This window comes from Solanum stenotomum, chromosome 12, assembly GCF_019186545.1.
Source record: "Solanum stenotomum isolate F172 chromosome 12, ASM1918654v1, whole genome shotgun sequence".
Classification (NCBI taxonomy): Eukaryota; Viridiplantae; Streptophyta; class Magnoliopsida; order Solanales; family Solanaceae; genus Solanum; species Solanum stenotomum.
In genome coordinates, this window is record NC_064293.1 from 31,354,498 (window position 1) to 31,380,035 (window position 25,538).

Genomic DNA, 25,538 nt, shown 5'->3' on the forward strand with positions numbered 1-25,538 from the left:
TGAAAACACCTTTCTATGATAAATTCTTTTTTGTCCTATGGTCTCCTAAGAATCACCACAAGTACCCCAACAATTAAAGAACAACCTCCACTCTTACCCCCACATGTCCATGAAACAAAGGTTGCATCCTAACCCTCCACCCCCTTAACCCTATTAACAAAAACAACAACCACTCCTACATGGCTATGGAGAAATGATAGCATACCTAGCCCTACCATCACCATAACTCCAAACCCACCAGCAAGAGCAAATCAACCCATAGATGTAACCCGCAAAAACATTTTCCATCAACCCTTATAATTAGAGAAGAGAGGATAACCGAGGAAGCCTTTTGTTGATGGTTTGGTTCATTCTTCTACTCTAATTTTCGAATATTTTGAAGATTCTCCTTCAGAAAACCCCTCTAAGAAGTCTTGGGAGTCCCTAGGGTTCTCAAAAGAAGAAGCAACCGGCCACAAGCTTTAAGTATATATGTTTTTAGTATTGCTTTAATTATGTGTTTGTCATTTGATTTAAGAAAGATCTAACTTATTATATACACTTCCTCAAATTACTTAAGTGGTGAATCATGCAGATTCAAGTGTTGGCGTTACTAGTGTTGCTTCTTCAGAAAATCATGATAACAAACCCCTTGGAAGGTTTTCTAAAGACCGGCATCCTAAGGAAATTCTTACCATGATTTGTGGAAATTCTGCCCTTTGCTTGTTATCTTTCTATTTTTGTGGATGTTGATTTTTGACTAGTTCCTATTCAAGTTGTATGACCTATTTTGACATTTTTTCAATCTTAGCAATTTTGTTTTTCTCTAATTCGAGTATATCTTTAGCTTTTTATAGTAACTCTTGAATCGTATGATATTGTTTGATGTTTGTACCATTCCTCTAACTTCCACTGCAATAGCCCAATGTGTTTTTCAGTGGCCATCCAACACTTTTTTTTAAAATTATTTGAAATTAAAGAATCATTTTTCATTGTAAGATGAAGAATATAGTTGCTAATACAATATTCAACCCCAACTCTCAAAGCTCTCACTTTGCCTCTAGTGCAGAGCTTACCTCCAATATTCTAGATTTTATATCAGAAAATTTTATTTAACCACTTGATTGGTAATTAAAGGTGATAATCTCTAAAGCTTTAATTAACAAAGGCCAAGTATTTGGTAACTGTTCAACCCAGGGATCTCTATAGCTAGGAAGCTAATAAATACAGGTTTTTATTAAACTCCCTGATGATAGCAAACATAGATATCTTTCTACCTTGATATATAATATTCCTTCTTTTCCATATTTGTCATATAATAAATATTGAAACATTTATAATTAGATGTTTAAGCTTAGCAATTGTCTCCATACACCTAATATTTTAAAATAAAGCTTTTTGCATCAAATAAAACTTGATTTAACCCCTTTCTTGTTTGTGTTCTTATTGGTTAAGCACTATTTTTTTGTATTTCACCTTTATCTCTTTTATCATTCTTGTGTTTTCTTTTCTTGTCCTTTGTCATAGGTTGTGGAAATAAATCAGCTTGTTTACAAATTTGTTCCTCATTAATAACATTATCTTTTTCATCTATATCTTTTACAGGAACTTGAGAACGCTTAATGAGTAGTTTTCGATTTTCAATATCATCATTTAGCATCTTATGAGAGACTAAAACATGTAGGTTTCTCTATGAGTTAAATTTTTTTAGGTATTGTTAATGTAACTATAATTCTCTCATGTTTCTGCCCTTATCAAATCTTTGAGTCTTTCCTTACGTTTCATTGGATAGCTTTCACCCATACTGCAAATTGTTGCAATCTGTAAAGGATTTGATGTGTTTCTTATGTTAATTAATTTCACATAACAATCCCTCTTTCAAACTTCACTTATCTTTCTGTAATACAAATATCAACATCCTGATTCCTTTTGATTCACTTCTGTTTAAGGAAAGTGTTCCTGTATAGTAAGTCTTCTCCACTAACTTCCGCATCTTGTTTTGCATGCTCATCAAAATAGTTTCTCTCACTTGTGTCATGATTAGTGTCCTCTCCCTTTTTATACATTTGTGATAATAATGCACTTGTCGTTTGATTAATATTGTCATTAAGAATTTACGTGTGTGTGTCCGTGCGTGAGTGCATGTGTTTTTTAAAGAAATATTATTAATAGTAAAATAATATAAACTCATTGATAATTCACAACATTTGTAAACATTTTTTCCCTCCGCGTCAACAAATTTCTTTAGTAGAACAACAAGTAAAAATACCTTTCTATGATAAAAAAAATTATGTCATATGATCTCCTAAGAACCACCACCAATACTCCAACAACAACAACCTCTACCCCCACCACACATGCCCATTAAACAATGGTTGTATCCCTATCCGTTCCACCTCCTCAACCCCATCAACAAGAACAATAACAACTACTTACACATGGCTATGGTGGAATTACAACACCCCTAACTCTACCACCACCACAATCTTAAACCCATCAACAGCAAATCAACTAGTATATGTTATCCGCAAAAATAATTTTCCATCAACCTCAACAATAAATGAAGAGAGAACGGCCAAGGAAGTCTTTTGTGGATGGTTTAGGCCATTCTCCTACTCTATTTTTTTTTAATCTCCTAGAGATTCTCCTTCTGAAAACTCCTCTAAAAGTCTCATGGGAGGTCCCATGGTTTAGGAAAGAAAAAATAGCCACAAGCTTTAGATGTGTAAGTTTTTAGTATTGCTTTAATTATGTGTCTAACATTTGATTTAGGAAGGATTTAATTTATTTACACTTTCTCAAATTCCTTAAGTGGTGAATCATGCAGATTCAGGTGTTGATGTTCTTAGTTTTGCTTCTTCAGAAAATCATGGTAAAAAATTTCTTGAGAGGTTTTCTAAAGATCAGTGTCTTGAGGGATTTCTTACCATAATTTTCTGGAGAAGCAACACTAGTAACATGAACACATGAATCTGCATGATTCATCGCTTAAAGAATTTGACATAAGTGTATATTAAGTTAAAATCTTTATTAAATCAAAACCTAGGCACATAACTAACGCAATAGTAAAAGCATATATACCTAAAGCTTGTGGCGGCTTATTCTTTTTAGAGCTCTAAAGCCCCCCACTGTACTTCTTAAAGGAACTTTCAGAAGATCAATCTCAAGAAGAGTCAGAAATTAGAGTAGGGAAATGACACAAACCATTAGCAAAAGACTTCCTCGACCGCCCTCTCTCCTTTATTGTTGGGGTTAATGAAAAATGATTTTTGTGGATAACATATATGAGTTGATTTGCTCTTGTTGGTGGGTTTAAGGTTATGGTGGTAGTGGGTTTAGGTCTGTTGACATTGCTCCATGGCCATGTGGAAGTGGTTGTTGTTGGTAATGATGATGGAAATGAAGGTGTTAGGGATGCAACCATTGTTCAATGGACATGTGGGGTGGAGGTTGTTCTTGTTGTTGTTGGAATACTAATAGTGATTTTTGGAAATCCATAGGACAGAAAAGAATTTAATGTAAAAGGCAGAATGGTCTGATGGACCATTGTACTTGTATCTATTTGTATTGTGAACCCTTATACTTACCCTTTTGTCATCTGGACCCCATCCAAACCCAACATTTTAAACACTTTTTTTGATGTGGTATGGAGCGTGTTGCACAAACACGTACACGTTGGCCATAAAGAAAAAAAATAATCCACGTATGATATTATATTCCATGTGGCAAATGACTCACCTTAAACTAAGAATAGTCCTAACTCCGGCGAAATTTTTCAAACCTTCGCGACTTTTACTCTTCTTCTCTTCTCCTCTTCTCTTCTCCTCTCCGCGACGTTCGTCTGTGATTTTTCAAGCCTTCGCTCAGTTGAAGCTCAGTTCCACTCCGATTTTCGTTGTAAGTTCTTGCCTTTTGCGTTAGTTCTAATCTTTTTCATTTCCTCGCGCGTATCTATTTGATTTTAGGGTCGATTGTCATTTGATTTTTTGAAATTTTTTGGGGATTTTACTTTGGTTTGGATGTAATATTATTGTAATATGCTTTCTTAGTTGATGTATGACTTTGAGTGACTTCAATGGCATATTTCGTGAATTCGAGTAGATTCTAGGGTTTATTCGTAAAATTCCAATTTTGACTAAAATTAATATTTTATTTCTGGTCAATTGTCTTGGGTATTGATAGTGTTAGTGGAGCATTATTACAACAATTATAGTCATGGTAAGTTAATGGCTTTAACTGTTACAACAATTCATTATTTCCATAAAAAATTAGGGATTTTTGTGTTACAGTCATGGTAAGTTTATGGTTTAACTGTAGTTTTTTTTTTTTTACTTTACATGCATCGTAAGGTAATGGCTTTAACTATAGTGACACTTCAATTTCACTATGGGGGTTGTTTTGTGTCTAATCCTACTTTAAGGTATGTCAATGGAATCAGTAGTGTTGAAAAGATTAATATAGATGTAGATGAGTTACATATTATGTTGTTTCATAAAATAGCAATGGAATTTGGTGTTGAAAATGTTGAGACATTTGGATGTAGAGTCAACAAGAAGGGTGTTTTTTACATGTTAAATACTGATTCTGATGTTTTAAACTTTCTGAATGGTTTGAAGGGTGCTGATTTTGTTGATGTATATGTTGTACATCCCATTAGTATACCTTTAGTTGTAGAGGAGATACTTGTATTGCCTAGCACTAATGCTGATGTGTCCTCATCTCCACAACAAGATAATGCTGATGTGTCCTCCTCCCCACACAAAAATAGGGCTGATCTGTCATCCTCCCCACAAATAGATAGGGCTGATGTGTCTTCATCTCAACCATTTGATGAAAATGAAAATAGGGATTTAAACCAAAATCAGCCCCTTTTAGTTGAAGAGCAGTCCCCTTTAGTTGAAGAACAAGCCCCTGCCCCTAGAGTTGAAGAACATTCTGATTCTGATTCACTCTATGATATTGATGAAAATATTGATGATTTGAGTGATTTGGATGAGGAGTTGCTTCAAGCTAGGCAGTCTAATATTCAAGAACAAGTTAAAGAAAAGACTGCTAGAGTAAATCTAGATGAGATACCATCTGGTCCTGTAGGTATAGATGCTGGTTTTGAAGACATTTATAAGGAGAAGAGGGGGAGATTTGAAGGCAATTTGGGTGGTGATGACCCTTATTTTGATAGCTCAGATCCTGGTAGTGACATTAGTGAAGATGAAGGGGATCCTGTTGAGAATGATGAAGTGGTAGATCTAGCACCTAGGAAGGAAAGTACAAAGATCTACTTTGATCCAACTGCTAAAAAGGTTTTATTTCAACTGTATATGGTATTTTTGAATCACATAGAGTTCAGGGAGGCACTGCAAACTTACTCTATTCAGAAGGGTGTTAATATTAAGTTGAAACCTAATGAGAAGGAAAGGATAAGGGCAAAGTGTAATAAAAAAGGTTGTCCTTGGCATATTCTTGGAAGTATTGATGGTAACACTGGAAATTTCAGTGTTAAAACATATTTTCCTGTCCATAAGTGTTTTAAAAGAACAAGAAACAAACTGTGTACCCCCATTTGGATTAGTAAACATTACAAGGAGAGGATTATGAGTGAGCCTACCATCAAACTACATCAGATTCAGTTTTTGATACAAAAGCAATATGGTTTGTATGTTAGTAAGACAAGTTGTAGAAAGGCAAAACTGAGAGTTATGAATGAACATATGGGAGATTTCAGAGAGGAGTTTGCTAGGTTGTATGATTATGCTGAGCAATTAAAGACCACAAATCCTGGAACTACTGTATCTATTAGGACATCCAAGAACACAATTCCAGGAAAAGAGGTGTTTATGAGCATCTATATTTGTCTTGGTTCCTTAAAAATTGGATGGAAAGAAGGGTGTAGAAGGATTATTGGTTTAGATGGTGCATTTCTTAAAAGTGTATGTAAAGGTGAATTGTTATCTTGCATTTCCAAAGATGGAAATAATCAGATGTACCCTATAGCATGGGCAGTAGTTGATAAAGAAACCAAGGACACATGGTCTTGGTTTCTCAAGTGCATCAAACATGATTTGGAGCTTACAGAAGGTGAAGGACTAACAGTGATGTCTGATATGCAAAAGGTATTACTATATTATTTGTTAAATTTATTTCTTCATTTTTGGAGTAATTAATATTTAACATTGTTGTATGTCAAATGTTCTTTGTTTGACAAGATCTTCATCTTGCACTTATTGATGTATTGTCAAATGTTGAAATTAGATGGTGTGCTAGGCATATATGGGCAAACTGGAAGAAAGACTGGAGGGGTGAAGAAAGGAGAAGAAAATTCTGGCAAGTTGCCAGGGCATCATTTGAGGTACTTTTACAGTCCAAACTTGATGACTTGAGTGAGTTAGGAGTAGGCATTGTAGAAGCTTTGTTAAAGTATAACAAAGAAGCATGGTGTAGGGCATATTTTAAAGAACATAGCAAGTGTGATGTGGTTGAGAACAGCATGTGTGAGACTTTCAACAGTTGGATTTTAGGTGCTAGGTTCAAATCAATAATCACTATGCTAGAGGAAATAAGAGTCAAAGTTATGGAAAGAATGAATCACATGAGAGAATTTTCAGAAAAATGGATTACTGATGTAGCACCAATGGCTATGGATATTCTTAGAAAAAATGCTGAAATTGCAGATAATTATGAGGTAAAGTTTAATGGTGATCTTGGCTTTGAGATTCATGATCCACCATATAAACATGTTGTTGACCTAAGAAAGAAGGTGTGTAGTTGTAAGTCATGGCAATTAAAGGGAATTCCTTGTGGCCATGCACTTACAACAATTCATTATAAGGATTGGGTTGTTGATACATTTGTTGATCACTGGTATAAGAAGGAAACATACCTGAAAGCATATAATAGGTTTATTCAACCTATGACAAACATGAAGATGTAGCCAAAAAGTGATAGACCAGTCATTGAACCACCTGAAATTACAGCTATGCCAGGAAGACTAGGAAAAAATAGGAGAAAAGATAGTGATGAGCCACTTAAGAAGAAGTTTGGAAAGGCTATAAGGAAGGGAAGAAAAATGAAATGTTCTGTGTGTAAGACTTTTGGACATAACAAGAAAGGATGTCCAACTCTGGTAAGTTGTGCTTTGATGTCTCTTTGTTACTAAATTTTACTCTTGTTATACTTTTGACTTTAAAATATGTTTGTAGAAAAATGTTGCTGCTGGAACAAGTGCTGCAACTTCAAATGTTGCTGCTGGAACAAGTGTTGCAAGTGCTACAACTGCTGGAAGCCAGTCAAGTGTAAATGCAGGTCTAAGTGCAGGTCCAAGTGCATGTCCAAGTGCAGGTTGCACTCCAAGTGCAGGTCTAATTAGTGCTCAACAATCAACTTCTAGTGCAGGTGGCCAAAAAAGAAAGACTAGCACAGTTTTGAGAGGTGGTGCAACTCTTGCATATAAGAAACCAAGATCAAAAAAAGCAAAGACAGCTGGTTATGGTCTCTTATTTGGATCAGGTGGCAGTGTAACTGCGAGGGTATGTATTTTATCATTTAAACACATTAAATTGCTTTAATTGATATTAGTTCATTTTTAAGTTAAGATTTTTGTTGTTCTCTCAGTCTGAAAATACTGATAGGGTATTACATAGTGCTACATTGTCAAGTTCAACTCCTACAAATATTGATCTTGGTTACAAACCCAATGGACTAAGGTGGAAAGGAAGAGCTGCAATTACTCAAAGGCAGCTACGGGAGGAGAGTTACAGAAGCACTCAAGGCACACCAAACACTCAATGCACACCAAGCACTCAAGGCACACATTAGATTTCACTTGGTTTAGCTTAATGACTTGATCCCAACTAACTTTATTTTGATTAATGACTTGATCCCAATTATTTTGGTTATGCTATTAGGAAGACTTTGTTTTTGTATATGAATGGCGCCTACATGAATTTGTGTTATGTTGCTATTAGGAAGACTTTGTTTTTCTGTATGAATTTGTGTTTGAATGAAGTTGCTATTTAGATTTCTGAAGCAAATGCAGTCCATTTCATTATCAAATAACACCTAGTACAAATTAATATATCTTGAAAATAACGGCTACAAACCAAATAACAACAATCACAATAACAGTGATATCAATACTAGTGTTTAATCCTTGTCTTCCTTGTCTTCCTTGCTCTGAACTCGTTGATGGATTCTTAATGTTGTATTGTTCTTGGCATATTGAATCATTTGCATCAGCCCATCGGAAGAATCCACACCCATTACCGGATGAATATTTTTGGCAACCCCAAAACATTCTTCCAGGATTAGTTGGTATTCTTGATGTCTTTAGTTCAGCATATATTCCACAGTAGCAACATCGAACCGTCATTGTGAAGACCAACAAAATCAAACCAACAAAAATACAATAGAACCACACAAAAAAAAAAAGATGAAACAAAAATACAATAGAATCACACACAAAAAAAGATGAGTACATCGAAGGAAAAAATAGAGGCACCAAAAATAAAAGAGAAAAAAATTTGAAGAGACAAAATCGAGAAAAAAAGGAGAAAAAAGCTCAAATTTGTCCAACAATGGTGTTTGAGTGAAAATAAAGAAGAAAGATGGCCTTTAAAGGTCAAAATCTGACCGTTAGTGCCTTTTTAAGGCTTCTCACGCTCTTACCTTGTGTGTATCACACGCTCCATGTGAAGTCTTTCCACATCGGATGCCACATCAAAAAAAGTGTTTAAAATATTGGGTTTGGATGGGTTCAGGGGTCCAGATGACAAAAGGGTAAGTATAAGGGTTCACAATACAAACATATACAAGTACAAAGGTCCACCAAACCATTCTGCCATTGTAAAAATGTGTTTTCACTTTTTGTTCTATTGAGAAACTTTGTTGACGGAAAGGAAATAATGTTTACAAATGTTAATGATATTATCAATAAGTTTATATTTAAATTAGAGATTGAACATGTATATTCATGTTTGACATTGTTGTTGGGAGGTCAAAAGTGTTTTTTAAAAAAAAAGAAAAAAACACTTTGTTTGAAAAATCAAGGGTTTGGCAAACTTTTTTGAAAAATCAAGGGTTTACCAATATCTTATTAATTAATTAACATATTTATATGATAAACTTTTTGTTTTATTTATGTTTATATATTATTATTTATATTTTATATATTATTTTACGTATTATTGCATGATAAAATTAGGGATGAAATCATTGAAAAAATTTGTGATGTATGAAGAACTTTATTTATTTTTGTGGTAAGTTTTTCGTATGTAGTGATTTTATTTATGGAATAGTTTTTAAATTTTATTTTGCTTGATATTTTTAATTCTATTTAAATCATCATGTTAATATTATAGTAATATCTTATTTATTTATTTATTTATCTATGTATAATATTGATTAATAATTTGAATATGTACATTTTAATTTAATTAAAGTTATGTATTAGATATTTAAAATAGTTTCTACAAAATAATCTTAATATTAAAAGCACATTGATATTTGTCATTTTTCGTAATTTGACTCTCAAAAGCATTTTTTTAAAAAGATAGTCAAACACATATTGTTTATCAAAAACACTTTTCAAATGAATTTGTCAAACACAAATTGATTTTTTTTGAAAAGCACTTTTCAAAATAGCTATTTTAGAAAAACACTTTTAAAAAATAAGTAAGCAGTTTTTAGTAGCAATATCAGATTCTAAATCTTGCATAATGCAATTCTTGTCCTTTTCTTTTTTTGTACAAAGTATTAATATTGATTTTTTTTATGCTTAACGTAGCTTTCGGATATAATTTTGTTTATGCTATTATGGTTAATGGTTTGCGTAAATTATTTATATATTTTCACTTTCCTAAGCACATCAACCATATTTAACCTCCCACCCCAACACCCCACGTCGTGTCTCTCTCCGCTGATCTCTGCAAAATAACAATCAAAGGTATGTCTCATCCTAATAATCTTGGAAATTCAATCTTCCATTCTTGAAAAAATTACCTTATTCAATAATACCCAATTAAGTTTGGTGCCAAATGTTAGCATAACTTTTGTAATTTGTGGGTACCTTAAAAAGTAGAAAGGAAAAACTTGCCCCTTTTGATTCTTATAATTAGTTCAAGATACTATATGAACCTATACACTGCTGCTTGTATGTGGCATAGGATAATTGGTTATTCTTTTATTGTTAAAAAGGAAATATTGCTCTTTTATTTCTTTGTGTTTTAAAATCTTGAATTTTTACCTGTTGTGTTGGAATTGTTGGGGGAACAGAGACAATGGGGAATCTGTTCTGCTGTGTACAAGTTGACCAATCCACAGTAGCTATTAAGGAGAGATTTGGCAAGTTTGATGATGTGCTTGAGCCTGGATGTCATTTCTTGCCATGGTGTATAGGGAGCCAGGTAGCTGGTTACCTAACTTTAAGGCTGCAACAGCTTGATGTACGCTGTGAAACCAAGTCAAAGGTGCGTAAATTAATGTGATTTGGTGTAAACACTCGATGTGGATGGAGTTTTATTATCAAAGGTGTTAGCTTGTTTTGATTACTAGTTGTTTTTATCCAACTAGATCTATGACGTTTCATTAGTTCAGTATCATAAAATGGAGAGGAAGTTCTCCACTCTGTAACCCAGGGGTCGATGCAACTCTTAGTTACTGGGTTCATATGAACCACTAGTAGATATGAACTCATTACTAGAAAAATATGATGGGTTAGATGTTCAACTCATAATAGCATATGCTTGAATCAACATTTTTCCCTTAATTCTTGTGGATGATTAGTTCATATTACAACATGATGGAAAATACTGTTAAATTGTGTGGTTGAAAGTTCGAGTCACCAAGTGAACAAAGTTGGGAAAGGCCATTGTTGGCTCTTAGGTAGATGATTGTGTGTGTGTGGGGGGTGAAATTTACCCTAACAAAACAAAAGGAAACAGATTATTGAAACTATTAGTGCAAAGGTGATGTTATGATATAAATTTGTCTCGTCTTGATTATTTCCTTGTTTCGGCCTTTGAACCCTGCAACCTAGTGGTTGAAGGATGGAGGGGTTCTACTACTATAAAAAGCCTTGTGCTTGTCTTGTCATATCTTTCTCCTGCATCATGTTTACTGGCGTGAAGAGGTATTCAAGAGCACAACCAACTAATTCATTTAACTTGGATTTCAGTAGATTATGTCCAGATAATTGATATGGCCACAGAATCGAAAATAGTTCTTGCTAAACTGCACTTGTAGCACGCGTTTGTTTGTCCTTGTGAACATCTACGTTCTGATTTTCAATCAAATGAAAGGACATCATGTAAACCACCATAATAAATCATGATATTCTAAATTCTAATAGGGGATATCTCACTGTGCTCAATGACAGTAATCTACAGCACGACCTTTTCCTTTGTCATGATTTAACTGGTAAAACATTTCATTTGTCGTGCAGGATAATGTATTTGTAACTGTTGTTGCTTCTATACAATATCGTGCTCTGGCTGATAAAGCTACTGATGCCTTTTACAAGCTTAGTAATACTCGATCCCAGATCCAAGCCTATGTGTTTGATGGTATGAATATACAAATCTCTTAGATTCTTTTTTCTCATGACGCAACATAAAAAATGGTTATATCTAAAGTTTCTGCATACTGCAATTGCATGAGCACAATGTTTGACGTTCTTTTTTTGAACTTATTATTTCCTCCCAAATAATAATGGCCTCTCTCATGACTGTACAGTAATCAGGGCGAGTGTTCCAAAGCTAAATCTGGATGATGTCTTTGAGCAGAAGAATCAAATTGCTAAAGCAGTGGAGGATGAACTTGAAAAGGTAATTCATTCCCATCATTTACGGTGCTATACAAGTGACAAGCAATGATGATTATTGTACTCATCTTCCTTTGTATGATATGTAGGCAATGTCTGCTTACGGGTATGAGATTGTTCAGACACTCATAGTTGATATAGAGCCGGATGAACACGTTAAGCGAGCTATGAATGAAATCAATGCAGGTATCATGTATAACCTCTCTTTAGCTAGTCCAATGCAGGCAACACCTCATTTCTCTCTATCTAATAGCAGTAATTCATCACATGGGAAAGTTCTCTGGTGATTTATAAATGACTTGCTGATAAAATTAGGTGTGGTCAGGTTTGTGAACCTACAAAGATAGCTGATAAACCATGGCTGTCTTTTTCCTTTGGGAGAATCAAATACTTAGCTTATGTATATCTCAAGTTTGCTCATATTCTCATGTGAAACATGAGAGCATGAGCAAGCTTAGTCTTTCGTTATTCGTATGACCCCACCTCATAGGTTTCAGTAGCCCCTAAAGTGCATCATGATTCTATTTTCAAAAAAGGCCATCTCTTGTGGTTCTCAAGAAAAGATTTCCTTGTTAGGAGAATAAATTCCATTATAGCTAGATTCTGTTGCTACGTTGGACTCTGTCAAGCAATTCGTTTCAATTATCCAGAATCTAGCTGGTCACAAGTAATTCTTAAAGCTTTAACCTAACTGTTGGTTTACATCCAACTCTGCCAGCTGCAAGGTTGAGAGTAGCCGCCAATGAGAAAGCAGAAGCTGAAAAAATTGTCCAGATTAAACGAGCTGAAGGTGATGCTGAGGCAAAGTACCTGGCAGGACTAGGGGTTGCTAGACAACGCCAGGCCATTGTTGATGGTTTAAGGGACAGTGTTCTTGGATTTTCGGTTAATGTACCTGGAACTACTGCCAAGGACGTCTTGGACATGGTCCTCATAACTCAGTATTTTGACACCATGAAGGAAATTGGTGCCAGCTCCAAATCATCAGCAGTCTTTATCCCACATGGACCTGGTGCTGTGAGTGACATTGCAGGGCAGATTCGACAAGGATTACTCCAGGGTTCAGCTGTCGAGCAACAAAATCTTTTATAAATGTGTTTCACAGTGTCTCGTGTGGTTCTGTTTTGCAAGTAATATTTCTTGATTTGATTATGATGGCCACTATTGTTCTTTACATATATGTGTTGCTAATGTTATCACATGCAACTATTTAAGTCGAAGGTTTGTTGTCTTATAGTCAGTTCTATGTATTGTTTCATTGACATATTACTACATACCAGAAAAGTCATTTTTCACTTTTGTGAGAATCTTGTGTGAGCTGTACTTGCACCTCTTTGGCTATAATATAATATACATGCAAGCTCCTAATGCCACTCACTTTTCACCATACACAAATGATACAATGGAACACAACTGCAACGCCTAGAATGGCACCCAGAGAATAAAAAATAGAACACATTTTTTTCCTGAGGTATTGCCTCATCTTCTAAGTGCACTGTAAACATCAATTGCTCAGCAGAATCCAGAACAGCATATAGCATTGTATGAGCTTTATTTGACCGACCAAGCCATTATATGAAAGAGTCAACAGTTTCTGAGCTGTAAACATGGACCAAAGTATTCAAAAATTGGCTGTTGATTATGACAAAATCTCAAGAATAACCTCTCAAGGTCATAGAATCAATATAGGGCACCACCCATCATTTTCAAAAATGGTGAATAAGAATGTACGAACGTAGAACAAGGATGCATAGGTTCAAGCAACCACCTAAATTTATTTTTACAGTGCGAAAAACACTACAGAACAAGTCTTCAAATTGCAGCAATGCCTCATGTCTATGGATTAAAGATGAAAAGCCTATGGCTTGAGAGCCAAAGCAAGTCCAAACTTGGCACCCTTGTCAACAGATTTAGTGTCCACTTCTCCTGAAACTGTGAAAAGGGACTTTGGACGCCACTCATGTTGAAGCAGAGCACTGGCCTTGCCAAAGTTGTTAATCCTTGCCTTCACACTGGTCAAAGGATCCAATCGGTGCTGAGTACCCACGGTGATGATGTTCTCATTGGTGGAGAAGCTGTGATTCACCTCAGCCCCAACAGCGGTACTTGTAAGAGGGCTCACTGTGTGGTAGTATGATGCAGTCAGATTGTCTCCCTTGTTATTCCTGAGTTGTCATAGAGCATGCACATCAAAAAACTTACAACTTGAATGCCTAACTTGATATATAAAACATGTTGAGTTTCAAGTGAACACATGCTAAAGTAAGGTACACCACTCACAGATTCAAAGAAGCAACAAGGTCGGCATTTGTGAAGCTCAAACCAGCATTGCATTTGGTGAAATCTCCAGTCTTGGTGTCAAAGGATACATCAGTTCCAAGAGCAACAATGTTGGTACCCACTACACCAGAAAAGTTAACAATAGGGTTTGCTGTCAACCCTACGCTAGTGCATATCCCAGCATAGTCATGTAGATATTGAACTTCCAACTGTCAAGACCAAAACAAAATTAGAACAAGCAGAAGTAGTACACAATTTGACATTTTCTTCTTCTAATAGACACATTTGATGCCATATGATATTGCTATTTACCTTTCCAGACCTTTGGTCAGGAACTCTGAAGCTTAAAATTGTCTTCAACCCAGGAGCAGCTTCATCAACGGAAATGGTGGTGAAAAGCTAGCATAAATACACCATTAAGTCAGATCAACTACTTTGTAATAATAAATATCACAAGAAGAAAAATACAACTATATTATGCTTAAATGATACATCTAACCAGTGAAGAATGAAGAATGAAACAGTATATGAAAGCTAATATACAATTTATCAAATACTGTTCTGCATATACTCTGGTCAGTGAACCTAACGTCCAAACTGCTAGAGCCCAATTTTTTGGTTACCAATACCAAGGTTGAATAAATCATTCCACCTGGCAACAGCAGAAGTGGAGTTTGGCACGGGTTGAAGGCAAGAAGGAATTCCACTTTAGAAAGGAAAAGGGCAAATTCAAAACAAAGGACCCAGTCTCAAGGGGTAAGCTTCCCAGTGTCCAAGAAGTTGACAAACAAAATAAAGGCAAAACTTAAAATGCAAAGAAGAAAAACTAGGAGAATGTCGTATGCAAAAGTGAGTGAAATTACAAAAATGATAAACGAGCATATTGCAGTACTCACATTGGAGTTTGTGTCTACTTTAATGTCTGTTGTAACATTCTTGTTCTTCAGCTGAGTGTTAACATCAGCCAAAAACAGATCACCTTTCTTCGATCCTGATGAAGTAATAACCTGCAGAAGGACATGGAAGATTATCTTACAATACAATTCTAACAGCAAGCCAATAAGAAACACTGCAGCAGAGATTTATACAAGTAATCACAGGGCAGTACACTAAGAAATCAAAAAGACTTGTGATATTACAAAAATGGTAAAGATAGCAATCAGCCTGAAGCAAATAATTGTCATTATTAACTTTCTGTCAATCCATAAAAATTAGGTTAAATCCCCAATCTAAAAGCTGCACAAGCAGGTAAATGCATCATAAGGTGTGTTCCTAACAACTACACCAATGGAACCAACTGTGACGACTTCTATATGCACTAAACCATCCACAAATCTAATGTCCAAGTGTAGATACAACATACTAGTAGTACTACCATCGTCCCAGGCCGAACACACAGATGTTAATGACTTAATGAGTCAAATTATCAAATGTATGTTTATGAAGTTGAAATGGAATGATTAGATGAAGTTAATTATTAAAGGTATGAGATTAATATTCGTGCAATAGTTACAAATGAACGGCCACAATCGATGAATTACAGAATACACAAAGATGCATAAATATCAGTATAAATCAAAGGAGTTAAATCAGCAAAAATAAACAGATCGGCATGAAATTAGAGGAGAAACTCACAACTCCGGTGGGAGAGTAGGTGGTGATAGAGAACTTGTGGTCACTCTGGTAGTCCTTGTACAACAGATCTGATTATTCAATTAAACACAAAAAATTAACAACGGAAACAGTCAAAAACACAAAAACCAAATCAACACTGCATTTTATCTCATAAACAAAAAAACTCTAAATCAATAACACAAAACACAATCATTTGCACATTTACATTATCATAACTTGATAAATACACACAAATAGCTGTTTAATCGTGAGAAATCAACAGAAAATACAAAGAGAGAGAGCAGTACCTCTAGCCTTCTTTCCGATTTCAGTGTAAAGTCCAGGACCCTTCCCCATGGTTGAAGCTCAAATTCGGAGTAAGAAGAAGAAGAAGAGAATGAAAGGAAGCTCTAGTAGTTGTAGAGCAGCAGTGTGTTTTTTGTGTATATAAATGCTGCAATGCCCTAATTTTTTGGTCTCTTTTTGAACGGTGTGCTATTACGAAGGGTGATCTCGACCGTAGATTTGTGGCTTGCAAAGGGGTGTACCACGCTTAGGACCGTCGATTTTCTACATCGAGATGCCAACTCAGAACGTATGAGGACGGATTTTTTGATGAAATATCAACAATTTAATTTTTCCAGATAATGTCTGCTGCAATTAAAATTCATTAAATTTGAAGTTTGGTTTAGATCTTTTTTTAATTATAAATCTTGTTCGACATTTTATAGTGTTTTATAAAGGTACGAATGTAGTTAACAAGTTAGATGAAATGTAACAAATTTTGATCTTATAAAATCTCTAATTTTATAGTAAATAATATGTGATGGAATATTTTAATAGATTACTCTATTTATTTTAATTTGTATGGCATATTTTTTTTTAGTATGTTTCAACACTAATATTTCTTTATCTTTTTATTAACTTTTTAATTTCAAATTCTCACGTTATATATTTAAGATCACAAGATTAAAATGCATTTGAATACATTTGGCATACTTTAAATTTAAGATCACAAGATTTAAAAAAAAATTCTTTTTAAATTTGTATCAAATCAAAATAGATCAAACAAAGTAAAACGGAGAATAAATAATAAGCAAGACAAGAATATGATATATATGGAAAATAATCCTAAGATTTCCATACACTCGATTGGGTGGTGGGTACTTTTTTTTCCAATTTTTTTGTTATTTTTAAATTTATTTCATCTAGTATCGAATAAGTTAATAAAGATACGAAAAGCTGGATTGTCCACCGAGAAAGTGTTTTTTTTTTAAATACAGCATAAAGGAGAGAATAAAGTCTATTTTTGTTATTAGTCTACACCAAGCAAATAATTTTGACCAAAATTATGTACTACTACTTGATATTGTCTACTGCAGTCTGTTTGTGCTTAATTTATGCATTAAATTTTAGCAAATCAAATTGATCAACATCTGAGAGTAGCTAAGTTACAAAAATCCTTCCATTAGCATATTGACTAATACTTTTTGGAATTAAAATTCTCAGTTAAAGTTCTGAAAATTCCTTACCTTATTTACTGAATTATTGTTGGCGTCTTTTTAAAATGGCATAATACATTAAAGGCATAATACATAAATATGTCCTTTAACTTTACCTCATTTTATATTTATGTCCTCCAACTTTGAGTGTGCACAAGTAGACACTTAAACTTGTATAAAATTGAACAAATAAACACACATTCTATGTGGCATCCTACATGGCAATTTGTGTCCTACGTGATGTCCTATGTGTATTATGCCACATAGGACTCATGTGTCTACTTGTTCAACTTTATACAAGTTTAAGTGTCTATTTGTGCACACCCAAAGTTGAAGGGTATAAATGTGAAATAAGACCAAGTTACAGGGCATATTTATATATTATGTCTACATTAAACATGACCATTAACTTGGCGTCAACTGACAATTATGACCTTTAACTTGGTGTGCATAAGTAGACACTTACATTTGTATAAAATTGAGTAAATAGACACATTCGTCATACATGGCACCCACATGACAATTTTGTGTCCTACGTGTATTATGTCATGTAGGACACGTGTGTCTACTTGTTCAATTTTATACAAGTTTAAGTGTCTACTTGTGCATACTCAAAATTAGAGGACAAAGTTATCCGTTGAAATCAAATTAAAGGTCATGTTTATGTATTATGTTTAAAATTATAATGACTTTTTTTTGTCACAACTCACATCACATGGATGCCTCAGTGGAGGACTACTATGATAAAGGAAAAAAATGTGAAAAAAATGGTCACTTTTCCATTGTTTTATTATATATTAGAAGAGTCTAGGATTTACTACCATTGTCCCAATTAAATCATTACAAATGTCCAATACTTACTATATAAAATATATAAGTGGGCCCCACCTCCTTTCACTTAAATAATATTTTTCAACCTTATCATGGTAAAAGTTGAATTTATTATCCTTTTCATTTAATTTTATATGATATTATTTTTTTCTATAAAATCATTATATATGTTTTAATAATTTAAATTTCAAAAACATTATAATTTAACTTTAAAGATTTTATTTTATCAAAATCTTGTACATTGAAATATATAGTTATGAATTTAAAATATTTTTAAAATCATATAAAAATTTCAATAACTTCTCAAATTCCATAATATGACATAAATTAAAATTAAAAAATATATATATATATTGGGCCCCGTGCTGGCACGGGGTCCTATATCTAGTTGGAACAATATTTCGCAGAGAGAGTGTTTATGAACTTAGGCCAAACGTCTATTATACAATAAATTAACTTTGGCCAACCTTCAACATGTTGTACACCCTTCCTTCAATGTATCATTTATGAACTGTTGCACTTGTTATGCCAAAACATCTATTATAAATTAAGATATTCGTCGATTATTGAAGTAGAAAATTACAATTAAAAAGTATAAAGAAAAACATCGGAAGTATTTCATCAAAGAGCATAAGTAATTTAGTGGTAAATTGTTCAATGTCATGGTAAAAATACATTGGATTGATTCCAAGTTGCTACATTTCTTTAATATATATTTTCTAAAAAAAAACAGCGAGTCCCTATGATTTTTTTTATATTTTTATACCAATTTTTCAATTGATATTTATAAATTCAAGATAATAGACCCATATCCTTAGTTTTTTATTTCCTTAAACCAGCCAATCATTTTCTGACATAGTCTATAGTTAAAAAAATCTAAGTCATTCGTTAGTTTTGACCTTCAATTTTTGACCCATTTTTAGCAGTCACACGTGAAAAGAAAAATAAAGATTCAATCACACCCCTTAGTAATACATTAATTAGTAAAAAATTAATTCAAATTTCCAAGTATTTGGTCGACAATCATTGTGTTATAACATCTTTGGACCAGAGTTAAGTAAGGAAACTATTGTTAATGGTTCACTTCACTAAATAATGGTTATGCGCATCTTGCGATAATTCTACGTCAAACATTAAGACAAATACTACTATATAAACCACATTTTAGCAGCATCCAAAGATACACTTCAAACTTTTCTCTGTTAAGACAGAGTCTTAACTAAAATTTGAAAAAAAATAAAATTGTGGTTGGAGGGTCTAAACCTTAATGAACCAGTAGTTCGACCCTGCCCAAACCACCAATAAACAAAATAAAATAAAATAATGAACAATCAACCTAAGATGACGCATTCCCTCTTTGTTATATTTTTTGTATTTGGTGCAATAATTCCTGCCTTCAATGCTCATATTGGAGATTTTGATGAAGTGTGGAGGAGGAGAGCCGAGGAAGCCATGAAGTTCACTCTCCAAACGTATGAGAGCGAACCTGCCAATATCACATTAGCATTTAACCAGAAAACTCGCGAGTATGTCAATTTAATTCCCTCTCTCTCTTGCTTGTTTTTTTTCTAACACTTTGTTAATTTGTGATGAATCTGTTTTCTCTGTGTTTTAATTTGAAGAGTTTAATGGATTAGAAAACAATAGCAAAAAACATAATTATATATTTACAAAAGCTGATTTTTGTGGTTGAGTTAGCCCAAGGTCAATTTTCTTATCGTTAATTCGTTATGTTGCTATGATTTGTTCTGTTTATGCAGTTCTGTGAAGGAATTAAGTGCAGTAGTATCCAAGAATGAAACAAGAAGGGAGCTAGGAACCAAAAAATACGAAGGGCCTTGCACGGTCACAAATCCAATTGATAAGTGCTGGAGATGTGACCCAAATTGGGCCGACAACAGGAAGAAGCTAGTAGAATGTTCTATGGGCTTTGGGTACAAGACCACGGGCGGGAGGGACGGCAAATATTACGTCGTCTCAGACTCATCAGATGATTATACCACTCCAAAACCCGGAACCCTCCGTCATGCTGTTATCCAAAAGGAACCATTGTGGATCATTTTTGACAGAAACATGAAGATCAAGCTTCACCAGGAACTTATCATGCAGGGTGACAAAACTATCGATGGTCGTGGTGCTACTGTTCACATTACTGGCGGTGCTAGTACGTACCTATTGACTTGTCTGACCATCTCATTTAAAAACATAACTGATAGGGATCAATCACATTTCTTTTCCACTTATTTATATTTATATGTCTGAACAGGTATTATGATTCAGTACACGAAAAACGTGATCATCCACGGATTACACATTCACGATATAGTCGAAGGGAATGGTGGCATGGTTAGAGATGCAGTGGACCACATTGGTTTCCGAACAAAGAGTGACGGAGATGGTATTTCAATATTTGGTTCGTCTAATATTTGGATCGATCATATGTCGATGGAGAATTGTTACGATGGGATCATTGATGCTGTGGAGGGATCCACTGGTATCACCATTTCTAATGGCCATTACACAGATCATAATGAAGTTATGTTGTTTGGTGCAAGTGATAGTTCTTCAATTGATCAAAAAATGCAAATTACACTAGCATTCAATCATTTTGGAAAGAGATTGATACAGAGGATGCCTAGGTGCAGATGGGGATACATTCATGTTGTCAATAATGATTATACTCATTGGAATATGTATGCTATTGGTGGTAGTAAAAATCCCACCATCATTAGCCAGGGTAATCGTTTCATCGCTCCTCCTGATATCTTCAAGAAGCAGGTACACTTTTCCCCTTTCTTTTGCTTGTTCATTTTCAAACTTTTGGTCCATACCACTAATAAGTCGGCGTAAAATGATCCTACATTTATAAATCAAAGATTTCAATCAGGTCTAGGAATAGAGAATCTCTTGGTAGCCATTTGAACTAACACCATATATAATCGAAACACCTAGTAATTTTTGTTGAATGTACATAAACCAGATTACAAAGAGGGAGTACTCCCCAGAATCAGTATGGATGCAGTGGACATGGAGATCAGAGGGAGATTTATACATGAATGGAGCATACTTTGTTCAAGCTGGTGATCCTGATTGGTCAAAGAAACATCAAAATCTTTACGATGGCATTGCTGCTGCACCAGCAGATCAAGTCACATGGATGACAAGGTTTGCAGGGGCACTTAATTGCAAGGTGGGAAAGGCTTGTTAGAAAACATTATACAAAAAATAAATTTCTTACACTCACCCCCATGGGATCATACATAATCGAGACCCTCACAATTTTGAGTTTTATTAGTTTTGTATACAATGTTTCGATTATGGAAAAGAAATCCCTTTTTTTACTTAATCTACCAGTTTGTTCTATACTCGGTAGCTTAGCTTGTGACATCATGCCTTCAATTTTTACATATTAATAATGTTTTAAGAATTTTTATTAGCTCTATAAATGATAAAATCCAAGTATCAAAACCAAATTATTATAAATTCTATTGAACTTTCACATATCATGAATGAATTGATTTGTCGAGTATCAAAGTGAATAAATTGGATATTAAGCTTTCAAACATCAGATATACATATTTTTAAATTTGTGGACTGCCAAACCTAACTTTGGGTATAAATAATCAAAACGTTTGGACTGCATGAATATGACAATTTCATATATACATGGTTGAAGTTGTACGTGGACAAGCCCAACTTCAAATCCATACATACCTGAAATTATTAAAATAAATAAAACAGAAAAGAAAAGAAATTTTGTACACGTGTCCCAATTTATTGCTTAAAACTATAACAAACTAACCATTTTCAGTGGTCCCTTTATTACTATCCCTACTCTCAAATGTCCTTTATTTTGATCATACGATTGAGATTTGATAAAAAAAGAATGGCATAAATGTGCTGAGGTGGAACTTTATATATGTGTGTACTTCAATAATGTGAATCTCCCTCGATGAACACATTTGCTTTACTTTGCCTTTTCCATTAATATCGCATGAAAAAGAACCAGAAGAGTTTGAATTAGGCAAGTTAGACATACCATTCTCAACAGAGTCATCACGATAAGTAGCTACGGCAGTCGGCAAATCCTTCTTAAGTGGATTATTTTTCATTTAAAAACTTATTTAACCCTTTAAAAGATGAGTAACTTTGAGTCTTTAATTCTCAACAATTACTTGTTCTAAAATAAAGTTATAAACGTGTAAAACTTAATTATATTAAGAACAATATTTAGATAAAAACTATAAAGGCTTAAGAGCCTTATATTTCATTAAAATAATGGTATTAGGGATAAGGAATAATAATTTCGGAGTAAAATATAGGATTATTTTATTATGTATTTGATTAGGGATATCAATTAGTCCCAAAAACATTCATCCCACAATTTATACTAGTACTTATCCAACTTTGTCTATCCCATTTTCCGTACCGAACCGTTATTTGCAGTTTTGATGATTTGACAAACATAGGGACCTTGTAAGGGGACCTGATCCTTTACACCACTATTCGTACAATTGACAGCTGAAAAAAGTTACACAAGTTTGGTGAGGTTGGTGCACGGTCTCCAAGCTTGGCAGAAACCTCGGCCAATAGCATGGCCTTGCAGGTTGTGTCTATTCTTAATAAGGTCAACCTTCAAATTTCAATAGACACAACCTTAATTTTTGCATCTTGAAAATTCTCAAGAACAAAAGCAAAAACTCCTCCTTTCAAGAAGTATTTTCCTCAAGAGCAACAGGGACCTGATAGAGCTGCTGGTGTCTTAGTTGTCTTGGGTTTTTACTTCCGTGCTTATGTTGTAAATCTATTCCTGAGCTATTTTGTTTGTTTCAATCAGAAGTCTAAGTCAGCTAAAGTTAGCTGGTTTAGTGGGCAGCATTGTTGCTGCTTAGTCAAAATTCTAACTCATCTAGAAGTAGGTGGTTTAGTGGGCAACCGAGGGTTGCTTAGTAAAGTCTAAGTTATCTAGGTTTGGGTAGCTTAGTGGGCAATAGAGTTATTGCTTAGTTGCTCTCTTTGTAGTAGGGTTGCTACATTGAGGGGGAAGAGATTTAGAGGTAAATTCCTAGGTTGCAAGCAGTTATAATTTGAATTGTTGCTCTATTTGAAAGAAATAGAGTTTAGGTTGAAAAGCCTGTGAGGACATATTGTGATTTTCACCGCCCTTGAGCAAGGGGATTTCCACGTAAAGTGCTTGTGTTGCTTTACTTACTGCTTGTGCTTGCATTATTGTTCTTACTGTATCAAGGGACCTGATCCATTGACTGTTAGTGGACGCATATATCTTATCGCGAACAACCCCAAAAGGCTTAAATATGAAGATATTCGATACGAAAAAGTTAAAAGCTGAAAATATTAAGTATTACCATTGGATAGGGTTAGTCGGGGTACCCGGGTAAAAGGTGATCGATGATGTGGCTTACCACGTTGGACTTGTCCCGGGCCACCGGTTGGCCAAATTAACCCGTGCGGGATCAGTCTGGACCAAAAACTGGTCCAGATCAAATTCAATTTCTGATGGTATATAATTTTTTTAAAATAACAGACCGAACCATCCAACACTTGGCACTTGGACTATCAAATGTTCCTCCCTTAACGTGTGACGTAATAATGAATTACTAAAAAGTCGTAATTGTGGTGATTATTACTTAAAAGTAAATGAAATTAGAAGGATAATTGAACTCATGACTTGATTTTGTTTATTGGAATAAAAACTCAATAATTTAGATTTTAGAATCAGTCAATAGTCAATACCATAACACTTTTTTCTTGTTTCTGTTCATTTCACTAGGCGTATATGTTTTCTATTTTTAGTAGTTTCCTTTCTAACACTTGTCTTAAAGACACATCACTAGCTCTCTACTAATCCACAAATTTGATAAATGATCCACCTTAATTGTCGTTCCCTTATTTCAAGCTATGAAGCCAAATGGTCAGAAAAATCAGTATTTAAAGCACCCTTTGTTAATATAAACGAATCGTGAATAATAATAAATCATAATGTTATAGGGAACATCTTGAGTTTGGTCTACGAAGATCAGTCATCAGCCCTACGAACATTACCAAGACCAAACTCTAATAACTTCCCCAAAAAAAAAGAAAGAAAAAAAAAGAGGGAGAAAACAAAAAAAATAAAAATGGAAATGTCGAAAACAAGAACCAATGTGGCTCTTGTTGTGTTGTTGGTAACTTGTTTGACTGTAGGGGCAGCAGTTGCAGCAGACAACAGCACAAGAAGGCACTTGGCCAAAAAATACAAAGGACCATGTATGGCCACTAATCTTATTGACAAATGCTGGAGATGCGACCCTCATTGGGCTGATCATCGCGAAAAATATGCTGATTGTGCAATGGGCTTCGGCAGCAAGGCGATTGGTGGTAAAGGTGGACGTGTTTACGTTGTCACAGATAACTCTGACAAGGACGTTGAGAATCCTACACCTGGTATATATTAAATAGTTTGTATAACATATATGAGTGACATGCATGGACTCACATGCATTATTTTGATTTTGATTTTGATTTTGATTGTAATAGGTACCCTTAGGCACGCGGTGATCCAAAAAGAGCCCTTGTGGATCATATTCGAAAGACATATGCATATTAAGCTAAAGAGGGAACTACTGATGCAAAGCCACAAAACAATCGATGGGCGTGGATTCAACATTCATATCGAAAAAGGAGCTGGACTTAAGATGCAAAGTGTGAACAACATTATCATCACTAATCTTCACGTTCACAACATTGGAATAACTCCTGGGGGTATGATCAGGGATTCAGTAGACCATGTTGGCATAAGAAGTGAGGATGAAGGTGATGGCATCAGTCTCTTCGCGGCAACCGATGTCTGGATTGACCACGTATCCATGTCACGCGCCACGGATGGACTCATTGATGCCGTCCAAGGATCAACCGGTATCACCATCTCCAACTGTCATTTCACCGATCACGATAAAGCAATGTTGTTTGGTGCTAATGATAACCACGTCGAAGACAAGAAAATGCAAATTACCTTGGCCTATAACCATTTCGGTAAAAGATTAGATCAAAGGATGCCTAGGGTCAGATTCGGATTCTTCCATATTGTCAACAATGATTACACCCATTGGATGAGGTAACGTTTTACTGTATTTTACCATACAAATTCAAAAAGGCTAGCTAGTCATATCAACTAAAACTATTTCTTTTTTCTTTTTTTTAAATAGGTACGCTATTGGTGGAAACAGTGGAGCAACAATTATTAGTCAAGGTAACCGTTTTATCGCACAAGCGAGTCTTTTGATTAAAGAAGTGACACATAGGGAAAAAGCAGAAGAATCAGAATGGAAGAATTGGACTTGGCTATCCATAGATGACGATATGCAAAATGGTGCCTTTTTTAGAACATCTGGTGATCAAGATGCACTAAGCAAATTAAAGAATTTAAATTTAATACCAGCAGAGCCATCATACAAAGTTGGAATTCTTACAAAGTTTGCAGGATCACTTTCTTGCACCGCAGGACGTCCGTGCTAGATCTT

The 25,538-nt window shown here is 34.6% G+C and overlaps 5 protein-coding genes across 5 annotated transcripts in view; 4 read left to right on the forward strand and 1 right to left on the reverse strand.

Moving 5' to 3' along the window:
• LOC125848021 (pectate lyase-like) overlaps nucleotides 1-25,533 on the forward strand; it is a 159,425-nt gene extending 133,892 nt beyond the window's left edge. The window contains exons 2-4 of the mRNA XM_049527796.1: nucleotides 24,143-24,462; nucleotides 24,556-25,132; nucleotides 25,224-25,533. Coding sequence (XP_049383753.1) covers nucleotides 24,156-24,462; nucleotides 24,556-25,132; nucleotides 25,224-25,533 — 1,194 coding nt within the window. The 5' untranslated portion in view covers nucleotides 24,143-24,155. The remainder of the gene's footprint in view (nucleotides 1-24,142; nucleotides 24,463-24,555; nucleotides 25,133-25,223) is intronic.
• LOC125848016 (ubiquitin-conjugating enzyme E2 2-like) overlaps nucleotides 1-25,538 on the forward strand; it is a 125,201-nt gene that overhangs the window by 18,838 nt on the left and 80,825 nt on the right. The window lies entirely within an intron of this gene.
• On the forward strand, nucleotides 9,855-12,974 carry LOC125848012 (hypersensitive-induced response protein 1-like). The gene is made up of 6 exons (XM_049527783.1): nucleotides 9,855-9,916; nucleotides 10,246-10,439; nucleotides 11,414-11,534; nucleotides 11,704-11,795; nucleotides 11,881-11,977; nucleotides 12,510-12,974. Exons 2-6 carry the CDS (start codon nucleotides 10,251-10,253, stop codon nucleotides 12,881-12,883), a joined length of 873 nt encoding a protein of 290 aa, XP_049383740.1. The 5' UTR covers nucleotides 9,855-9,916; nucleotides 10,246-10,250; the 3' UTR covers nucleotides 12,884-12,974.
• Nucleotides 13,479-16,233, reverse strand: LOC125848013 (mitochondrial outer membrane protein porin of 34 kDa). The gene is made up of 6 exons (XM_049527786.1): nucleotides 15,994-16,233; nucleotides 15,707-15,774; nucleotides 14,968-15,078; nucleotides 14,384-14,470; nucleotides 14,072-14,280; nucleotides 13,479-13,956 (listed from the first exon to the last, which is right to left on the reverse strand). Exons 1-6 carry the CDS (start codon nucleotides 16,040-16,042, stop codon nucleotides 13,650-13,652), a joined length of 831 nt encoding a protein of 276 aa, XP_049383743.1. The 5' UTR covers nucleotides 16,043-16,233; the 3' UTR covers nucleotides 13,479-13,649.
• On the forward strand, nucleotides 19,261-21,356 carry LOC125848004 (probable pectate lyase P59). Its single transcript, XM_049527778.1, has 4 exons — nucleotides 19,261-19,544; nucleotides 19,779-20,182; nucleotides 20,285-20,796; nucleotides 20,999-21,356. The coding sequence occupies exons 1-4, from the start codon at nucleotides 19,342-19,344 to the stop codon at nucleotides 21,224-21,226; spliced, it is 1,347 nt and encodes a 448-aa protein (XP_049383735.1). The 5' UTR covers nucleotides 19,261-19,341; the 3' UTR covers nucleotides 21,227-21,356.